The sequence below is a fragment of the Lampetra planeri genome, unplaced genomic scaffold, assembly GCF_965212315.1.
Source record: "Lampetra planeri unplaced genomic scaffold, kcLamPlan1.2.h2 scaffold_622, whole genome shotgun sequence".
In the NCBI taxonomy this organism is placed as follows: Eukaryota; Metazoa; Chordata; class Hyperoartia; order Petromyzontiformes; family Petromyzontidae; genus Lampetra; species Lampetra planeri.
This window is the reverse complement of record NW_027615445.1, coordinates 32,166-42,856: the sequence shown is the minus strand read 5'-3', so window position 1 is coordinate 42,856 and position 10,691 is coordinate 32,166. Positions and strand designations below refer to the sequence as shown.

Genomic DNA, 10,691 nt, shown 5'->3' with positions numbered 1-10,691 from the left:
TTCAAGATCTGTTTGTGAGAAACCTGGTGAAAGTTGACATGGTCAAAGTGATGCCATGGTCAGAGGGCTGATGATTTTCTTCTTGTGGTGTGTATTCAACGTGGCATTGAATTATACATTTTTTAAAAAATATATTATATTCTTATAACACTTCAAATGAAAAAATACAACACAATCTTCAAAAAACTGTGTGAACATCAACAATATCAATAAATCGAATAATTTAATAAACAGAAATAATGAAAAGAAAATGCCAGAGCAAAGTACTGACGTTTTCATTTACAAAGATAATCAAAAGATGAGCTGCTTTTTTCAACATTTCAAACACTTTTTGTGTTTAAGAAACGAACGAACATCGTTGACATTTTAGGACAGGAAATTTGTATATAAAATACTAGTCAGATATAAAGATTAAATTGATTTATAGACGCCGTTTTCTTGTTCTCCATCTGGAAAACCAAACTGTTTTCCAGAGGGAGTTTCGACAAGTTCTATTGATAAAAAAAAACATCTAGTTCTTCCACATGTGAGACAAGTGGAAAGTGACAAACATGTGTTCACCTGAAGCTGCTCGTTTCCGAACTGACATCTGCACGCAACTTCCGTTTAACGTAATGTCCAAAAAACACGTGCCTGTGCGGCGCCATAATCCAGGTACCGTAAATACAGAGTACAGAGCCAGTCATGCGAGTCACCGCTGTAAAGGAGATGGTATCCAGCAGAGGGCGCTGCTGCCTTTCAACTTTCTCATTGCGCCCCATCTGATCTTTGTCCAATAAAAGTACTAGAGTTCTTCTGTACAAGCCTATGAATAAATTAATTCTACTTATTGTTCATTTGACTGGCATGTATGACAGTAAAGGACACTTCCAATAGTTTACATTTCCAGTTTGTACCTATGAACTTTAAAATAAACTCACTGCTAGTTTTATTTCAGAATGATCAGTTTGTAAAACCAGTGATCGAAGTCGTCTGCAGTTTGTGTGTGGTGTGTATGTGTGTGTGTGTGTGTGTCTCATAGCACTGAGAGGGTGTCCCTTCATTTATCCCCCAACAAAAGGCGAGCACATGATGTCATCCACAGACACATCTGTCTTTATCAGGACAGCTCAGTGCTGCCTCTGACTCTGATGGGAAACACACACACACACACACACACACACACACGGAACGACTACTCTACAACCAAGCACACTTCATATTCTGGTTCCCCTGAAGAAGCACAAATAAGGGATTTAACTTCAACAACGTAAAGACTTCAGTCCTCCTCCTTCTGCAAAGGTAAGGTGTTTTTTTTTTTTAACTCCAGATTGACCTGACCAGCACTGGTGTGTTAAAACACTGGACTGATTCAACCAAAGAGTAAAAGGAACTTCAAATTCATCTTCAGAGTTTTGCCCATGTCTTTCAATTCTAAGGCAAACTAATGCGTCTTCAGTCAAATCTGGCCGAAAGACAAGCAGCTGCTCACATGTTGCTTCTAATAAAAGTTGACAAACACAACACAGTAAGTCGTCGTCTGTCGACTTATTGTCGTGTGGCTGAATAAAACTGGTTTCTGGTTACAAATTGAGGGAAATTTCATTAATAGTAAGTTCAGTTTTTATGAATTTGCAGCACGAGGATGCAGTTGTCTTCTCACTCTTTGGTTAAACTTGCTCAACATGCATCACAAGCAAGCAGGAAGGAAGCTGTGGGGAACAAAAGGAAGTAAAAAGGCCAAATCTGTAACCTCAATGTCCAAAACTGGGAGTTCTGCCTTTCTGAATGAAAAACATGCGTTTGGAGACACTGTCAGGTTTGTTTACATGACTTGTAGAAGAGGGAAAGGTCAGTAAAGTGCACATTTTTGAAAGATTTATAACAATTTCATGCGCAACACACACAATAAAACTATTTGCCGCACACATAAATCCAAAGATTGAGCTGAGAAAACTCTAAAACGAGCCCATTTGGCAACAAATGTGCAACAACTGCGGATTTAAATCATTTTATGTTCAGAGCTACGTCTTATTAAACTATTGAAATGATAAACGCCAATAAAACTGGACAAAAAAGCAGCAAATATCCAAATGTCCAACAGAAGCAGGTCATATTTTATCCCATCCCATCATCACGTCCAGTGTCGGTGCATCAGCCGCAACAACTCAGGAAACATTTCTCCGGTTGAACTCTGGGGGGGGGAAACGGTGCTGAAACGTTTGCCTGTTCCTCACTATCAGATAAAAATAGCTTCCAGTGTGATATATAAATACAACATATGGATGTTTTCCAGAACTTTGATGGATCTGAACGGTTTCCTGCTTCTCCTGCTGCTCTGCTCCTTCAACAAGGTACCTGAGTCACTTCTTTACCTGTTTATTTTAGTCTATTTGTTGTGACCCGTCCTACCTTTTAACTACCTGCCTGTTTAACTACTTAAAACATAATTGTAATAATTCTTTTCTTGTTTGAACATTATATTGAGTGATTTTTTATAAAGATCTTAAAGATTTATTTTATAAGAAATAATTAGCATATTTTTCGTATATTTTTAGATATTTGCAAATGTATTTCACATGCACACTTGTCAGTGAGTGACAATAGTGCCACATGCACCTGCTTTGTCACCTTTTCTGTGACATAAATCACATGGAACTGTCAGAAACGTTGAATTCACTGTAACACGGCGTCCCTTCAATCGTCTCAGCTGCGTGTGGCAGCGACTTCTGAAGAGGACTACCAGGAGCCCCTGAACCATCGCGGGGAGCATCATCTGACCCGAAACCAAATCGCCACAGCCCAGTTCGAATGTTTCCAGCGGATGGTGAAGGAATCCCACAGCAAAACACGAGCTATCGGTGAGGACATGAATAGAGGAGATGGAACAACAGTGACCCTCGTCACAAGTCCAACACAGAGATGTTTTGTGTCCATGGCAACAGGACCGGTTTGCAACACGACCTGGGACGGGTGGCTGTGCTGGGATGAAACGGAAGCCGGCCTCACCACCGAGCAGAGCTGCCCGGACTACTTCAAAGATTTTGACCCTTACGGTACTTTCCTTTACTTCTCCGTCACGAGTTCACCTGAGCAAGTACTTTTAGAGCGTTGGGAGCTGGTTGGTGTGAAAGGTCAGAGGTCAAACGCGATTTGTGTACATTTCTAGTCCGAGCAGAGATGATGTGCGGATTTTTTTGGAAGCGTTTATTGTTAACCGAAGTGTACGATTTTTAGATATTAAACCGAGAATTTGTCAACAGCGGTGGCATCCAAAGTCTGCACGGAAACCGGCGAGTGGGGACGCCACCCGGAGAGCAACAGGACCTGGACCAACTTTACAAACTGCAAAGCCAACACCACACACCACGGGACGGTGAGAGCCAACGTTAGAATCCGAATCGCTCCATTTGTCCAGGAGGCAACAAAGAAAGTGAAAAAACTGACCGAAGAATTCACTACAAATAAAACATAAATGAATGAAATATGTTTCAAATATACAAGAATCTTTGTATCTTTGCAGGCTGCAATGACTCACTTCTATCTGGTTATGATTGGTCACGGACTTTCGCTTGTGTCCCTGCTGATATCATTAGGAATATTCTTCCATTTTAAGTAAGTCCACAAGAAATCCACGCACTTACATGCGTAATTGTGCAAAAATATTCAGTACATGTTTGCGTAACAACTGATATTCTACGTTTTCTATGTTTCTTGTCGTCAGGAGCCTCAGCTGCCAGAGAATAACTCTCCACAAAAACCTCTTTCTGTCCTTTGTGTTTAAACTCGGTCATCACCGTTGTCTGGTTGACCACAGTGGTGAAGAAACAGGGGCACACGTATCACGACTCGGTGAGCGATTTACGAGGATCAACGTATTTTGCGGCGGTTTTTGCGTACTCTACTCACGTTCCTGTTGGTTGTAGGTGAGCTGCAAGCTGCTTATGTTCATCCATCTCTACCTGCTGAGCTGCAACTACTTCTGGATGCTGTGTGAGGGCATCTACCTGCACACGCTCATTGTGGTGGCGGTGTTTGCAGAGAAGCAACATCTCATGTGGTACTACCTCCTGGGGTGGGGTACGTGAGGAATTACTTCCACTTACTCAATATATTACAGTAAAATAAGATCCTGAAGGTGTGTGATCATTTAACAGCATAGAACTGACAATAAACAGAAGCTTTAAGAAAAAAGAAATGCATGTTTATATAAATTGCCTGAATCAAATTAGAGCCAGGAAAAGTAGTGTTAAATATCACAACAGTGAACAGGTGTTGTTAATGGTGTCGTACATGACCTTTCACCTGGTGTTTGACATGATTCTGACAAAGACAAAAATCCTCCATGACTCCTTTCTCCACAGGGTTCCCGCTGGTGCCGGCAGTGTTACATTCAGTCGCACGCCACTGCTACTACAACGACAAGTACGACTCCCGTCCATCCGCCGACACATTGTGCTAACACTCCCATGAGGTGATCCCATGTACACTACGTTTTCACAGATGCTGGGTCAGCTCAGACACGTCCTTGCTCTACATTATCCACGGGCCCATCTGCGCGGCGCTGGTGGTAAGTTCAACCGACGATATTCACACTCGGACTGGCCCGTCGTGGTTCCCCTGTTCCCCACATTCTGGCACTGCGTTTTAAATATGTGGGTAACGTCCTTTACTAGCCTGCTAAGGTTGTAAAGTCTTGAAACTACTCAACAATCCAGGCAAAATAATGCAAATATGATATTAAACTGCTCAGAAAACGTCAATGCATTTCGCTAGCAGTGAGCATGCTAATCAGCTAGCGTCATCCTGTCACTGCAGTTTGTCTTCTTCATATTTCTAACTCCAGGTCAACCTGTTCTTCCTGCTCAACATCGTTCGGGTTCTCATCACCAAACTGAGAGTGACCCACCAGGCCGAGTCCAGCCTCTACATGAGGGCTGTGAGAGCCACCCTCATCCTCATCCCCCTGCTGGGCATTCAGTTCGTGCTGGTCCCCTACAAACCCCAAGAGCAACACGTCCTGGAGATCTATCTTTACATCATGGAAATACTCATGCACTACCAGGTGAGCTGTAAATCACATACTGTGCCTTTACCTCCCCTTTGCACTTCTTTAAAGATGTTCTTTTAAATCGAATTCATCCAGGGTCTCTTGGTCTCCACGATATTCTGCTTCTTCAACGGAGAGGTAAGCGATACTTTATTAAACATGTTATGTGCTTTTGGGAAAAACTCCAGGATTAAATTTTAAGATATAGAAATGGGCGTCATCTGCGTAACAATAGAGATTTATGGTGCATATTTGAAGTGAATAACAATGATTAAAGTATATTTTTATCACATTAAATGTTCATATCTGCTGCAGGCGGTATTTTGTAAAAGAACAGATACAGTTTTCCTTCTTGTTCTGCCATCTTTCATCTCTCCTGGCAGGTTCAAAGCGTTCTTCGGAGACACTGGAATCAGCAGCGGATGCAGTTTGCCGGCACTTTTGCCAACGCCGAGTTCTTCCGTCCGGCCTCTTACGTGGCGTCGTCCCTCACCGAGGTCCACCGCTGCTACAGCATCGAAAGCCACACCGAGCACATGAACGGCAAGAGCTACTCCGACATATTCCGATCGGGACAGTCCCTTCGTTTGAAGATGCGATGACTGATGTCGGTTTATGCAAAGACGGGAGACCCGCGTGTTTCAACCTTTAGTTCTGACGCAAACTGTCACACGAACCCTTCAAGGGGGCCCAAAGTGAATAAACACCTCAGTGACTGACGGAGCTGACCCACTGCTGCTGGAGTTAACTTGAACTGGTCACGGTGTGAAAAGGAGTTTTTCTTCAAGATGGATTCATAGTAAATACAGAACGTTTGTTTCTTACACGCTGCCTCATCCTCTGAGACGGAGTTCTTCTCCCTGGACCTTCTCCTCTGTTCCATCAAAACTGGGTTTTTCTGCTGAATCGTGGCCCTGAGACGACTTCCTGCGCTTGGGAAGTCGGTTAGTGGCGTTCAGCCGGACATGTCAACAGACAAACAGGAAGTAAAGTTTCATGTCCGGATCAAGGGCACACATACCCTGAATGTGGGTGAGAAGTTCTTGTTGTGTGGAGCTGAGCTACACATTCCGAAGCACACGGGGACGCGTGCCAAACGTGGGTATCAGGAAACTACTTCGTGTCCCTCTCGACGCCTTCACACTGCTCAAACTCATGAATCAAAGCGCCGACTCACTGTCCATCAGACTCACTGTATTTTGATCTGATTGTTCCAAAATGCTGGAAAGATGATTGTGCGATAACAACAAGTATTTGTACATATTTGGAATGAGGTATAAATGTAACATGTATCCAGGCACAAACTACACAGACACTAGTGAATATTGGTATGGCACTGATTAAATCCTTTCAAGTCCAGAGACCTCAGCTGGTTTTATTCTTCACGTCGACCACTGATGAGGGTACTATCATTGTCAGTTCAGGACAAGACGCCGTCACAAACTACTGGTTTCTCTCTCTCTTAATATCATTTCTGGAGAACTCCATGTCCACAATGCCTCTGACACTCACCGTCTTTGCTTGTTTATTTAAAAAATGACTGTAAATGAACCCGCTGTATCACATCTCACAAAGACATGCTGCCGTAAGGGTGGGATTTCCTCACTTTGCCCTCACAAAGACATTTCTCGCTGTGATGAATATTGTTTCCCAGACAAAGCCGGGCGTGTTACTGTCTCCCAGACTCAGGTACGGCTAGGAAGTCCCAAAGGAAAAGTGCTGTAGAAACCCTTCCGATGGAGCCTTTATCAACTGCGTAGGATCTGCAGAAGTGCTTAACGGTCATGATGAAGAAACTAGGAGATGATGGAGGTAAATACATCGGTAAAGTCACAACAGAATCCTCCTCCGCTTATTTACCTCAGAGGAAGTCACACCAGTGGATGCGTCGCCGACTTCCTGTTTCTAAGAATACTTTCCCATTGAACTCCTGTGTGCTGGTAGCAAACACTTCCTCACTGACTCTTGTTTACCGCCTTCGCTTCCACATGCCTAAAGCGTTTAGCCGATGTTTTCACCCGGACGGGTCTCACATGCACGGGTTGGAATGTCAAGGACATTTTCCACAGGACGTGACCGTGAACGGGGACAGATGCACTTTGGAGAACATTCAGTAAAGATCATGATGTCTGCGTAACAAACACAAACAAGGGAGTGAGCAAACCATTTAAGCATCTTTGTGCATCCACTTACAACGGAACGTTCCAGAAACTGTCCAGTTCACACGATTTATCAACTTATTAAACAGCAGCGGTCAAAGTTCCTGTGTTCATTTGATCGATTTGTGCACCTTACGACTTACCCGCACGTCGATTCAGCTGTTTGATTAAAAAAAAAGGAAGGAAAGACGGTGATGTCTGAAGATTGTGTGTCGTCTCCCCGCTCCAACGCACCTGGTTCAAACCAGCAGCTCATCATCGGGCTGGACGACGACACTTAAATCAGGTGTGCTCGTCTTAGTCATCGTTGTAGTTCAGGAAATAATGAACACCTACAGGAAATATGAACAAACAATAAACATTACGTTTATGTCCAAAAAGGGGAAAATTACACAGTGTAACTTGGAAAATTCACAGAAATACACAAATGAAACAGTATGAAAACAAAGTAAATCACTATGAATACACAAAATTTTAAAAAATCAATTGTGAACAGCATGAATGGGAAAATTAACAGTATGAATAATTAATGAGCGTTCATGCGATTTGCACAGTAGGAATGAATGAATCTAACATTTGAAAAAGTGGACATGTATGTGGACAAACTGGACCTGAGATGTGTTGAACCCGTCCAGCAGAAGACCCAGAGCGTGTTGGACTCCTCAGTCAGAGGACGGAGGCGTCCCGTCACGTGCTGTGTGATGCGGTGAGGGAACGCTTGGCACCAAAACAAATAACAACATGGCAGCGTTCCGTTCCCCCTCATAAACGATGCTGATAAAACTGAGAAGGTATTTTCGCCTTTGTGACTCAAACCTGAGCTATGTTCCACTGATTGCTCTTCATTAGGACCCCTGGCTGTTTGCAGGACTTCAGCTAACACATCTGGTTCGTAGCGTGATCCACCTGTGCGTAGGGCCTCACTCTGGAGGACAATGGAATGAGTTCTTGGCTGTGCTGGAGGGGCGTGGAGGGCGTGCAGCTCAAGGGATGGGGTGAGATATGTGGCCCGGCTGAGTGGATGTGACCCATGTCTGGGTGGGACTGCAGGAAGTCGGCCTCTCGCCGCACTGGGCCTCACAGCGGGGTTATGAATTATCGCCCCATCGCAACGTGATGTCAACACTTCGCTGCTTTCGGTCACGATCGAGTGTAAATAAATCGTGTGCAGAGGTCGTTTCCAGCCAGGGGCGTAGTGAAGGAAACCGAAGGGAAGCTGCTCTGTGTGTGTTTAATGAAGTAATCCTGTTGTTTCTGTCTAAATCCTCCAGGAGAGCCATCACCTTTCCCCAGCTGCAGCAGCGACCCAACCCACCCTCATATCGTCTGACATATTAGTAGTAGTAGTTATTACAGAGCAGCTGTGAAAGAAATCACACACATCTTTCAAGAAGAACTGAACCCCAAACATGCACTACATTCACACAGTGGCGCCCTCTACAGGATGAAACCAAACCTTTGCACTTAATTGTACCTTTTGTTGAATATATCGGCATAAAACAAGGTTATATGAACGGACTTCAGAATGACTTTTTCTCGAATCTAACGCGACCTGGCAGACGTTTATCAAAGATGTGCTTTGCAAGCGCTTCTCCTCTCCGTTTTGCCATGTGGCAGGAGATCTGAGAGAACGTCTGCGCTCAAGCGCTTCAAAAACATCTTGAACAATCAGCATTCCAGATGCTCAGCGCCCAGATCCTCCCGCCAAGGGCAGCAGGCCAGTATCCACTTCTATGAGGTGCATCGATACGCTCGTCTTCGGCACGGTGCTGCCAACAGGAACTCCCTCGCTCCTCTTCCAGTTTCCTGCCATTGTTCTCTCGGCTGCCATCAGGCAACGGCTCCTCCCAGGATCTGGGAAAAGGTGGGATGTTGAAGCGGCCCATTTCCTTTTCGATCGACGACGGCCTCCATCGATGGAGGAGGGCTGCATGAGAGTAGAAAACCCCCACATGGATGCAGCTGATGAAAAATAAAGGTAATGAATGAAGCAGTTATGCGAGTACGGGTCGTTGAAATGGACACAAAACACCCAAAGTGACACGATAAAAACTGAATCAAGCTAAACTGCAAATACTGCACGTCGCTGTGAACTGAGTTGAGGAATATACGACGTTGGGAAAGCGTTCCACTTGGCAAATTCCTGTCGTTGGCTTGGAAAAGGATCTCCATCCTGTAAATCCAGTCAAGAATATGTCAAGAATATCAGGAATTATCCTTTTTATTGGCGAGACTGCTCCCGTCGGGGCTGGTGTGTTGATTCCAGTGGGGAGAGATGTGATCGAATCTCGTGAAGTGGTCTAGAGGGGGGGGCAGCGGTGAGCTGGGGTCAAAAGGGGGCACAGGAAGGAAAAGGTGTAGCTGGGAAATCTCACTGAGGTTCCCCGGCAAAACCAGAGACACCCTGACCAGGATCTGGGCGTCGCTGCCAAGTCATCTCAGGGTCGTAGAAGCAGCACGCCGGGCCGCTCCTCTCAGAAGTCAACTACTGTTGGCGAGGCAGAGGTCAAACGGGGGCATGTCCCCGCCCGAGAAATGACCACGAAATTAAAGCTGGAAACAGAAGATGGTTTTTTACCTCCATCTAAATCTTTCCATGCACCCAAATGAAAATAGCCGCCCCGGCTAAAAATGACCACAGATGTGTTGCGAGCGCTGGCAGGAAGCGCTGAGAGTGGAGTGTCTTTCAGCATGCATGCAGAGAAGAGGTCGACCCAGAAACATGTGCTGCCTGAACTCTGGCTCCCTTTCTTCCTGTAAGGACGCCGTCTCCCTCCCTCGTCTCGCTCTCCGCTCCGTTTTTTTTCATCATCAGCCCTCACGCCGACAAGCACATGCTCACAGAAACAAATCGCAACTGAAAACCTTCAACGTCGCCGCATCACTAGAAGCATCGTAGTCAGCGTGATCCGCTGCACCTGAGCGCTGCTTTCTGTCATCCAATCACCTGTGACAAAATGATTTTTTCCCACTTTGCCGCCCTCTTGTGGTGACACGGTGAGCTGCACGAGCACCTTCACTCCAGAGAGAGTCACTTTATTCCACATCCACAGTCAACAACAAACAAATAAATTGCAATTTACAGTCATGTGTTGCATTTACAGCTAAAGATTTAAAGGGAGATGTTGAAAGAGTAAATAAGTTCCTGCACAGAGTTTAATAATTTAGTTTCAAGCATGATTTTCTGTTTAATTCATCACAATAAAGTTGAACCATGAGGTTTTTGCCTCAGTCAGACCTGAAAAAAAAAACATAACTGCGCTGAAATAACGTTTTTTTTAATGTTAAAACCTTTCATTTTAACGCAACCATGCCTATTAAAGGTGGATAATCATTCCAGTTCGAAGCACGTCACCTTCCTGCCCCTTTAATTGATCTAAAATCAAAAACCAAACACCCCTCACCCCCGTGTCCTCTCATGGATGCATTGATAAGATGAATAAATTATGTCAGCCTCTGACCGTTCAGCTTTCAGAGGCCACGGAATGTCGGCGGACGCAGCA

General features: G+C 44.7%; 1 protein-coding gene across 1 annotated transcript; it reads left to right on the top strand.

Moving 5' to 3' along the window:
* The first annotated feature begins 2,282 nt into the window (after nucleotides 1-2,282).
* LOC144741620 (calcitonin gene-related peptide type 1 receptor-like) lies at nucleotides 2,283-5,620 on the top strand. Its single transcript, XM_078624122.1, is given in 14 exon segments — nucleotides 2,283-2,333; nucleotides 2,690-2,840; nucleotides 2,925-3,035; nucleotides 3,243-3,355; nucleotides 3,503-3,594; nucleotides 3,704-3,758; nucleotides 3,760-3,831; nucleotides 3,906-4,059; nucleotides 4,344-4,404; nucleotides 4,483-4,549; nucleotides 4,826-5,044; nucleotides 5,126-5,167; nucleotides 5,413-5,601; nucleotides 5,603-5,620. Coding segments are annotated over 14 exon segments (1,395 nt in total).
* The last annotated feature ends 5,071 nt before the right edge of the window (nucleotides 5,621-10,691 follow it).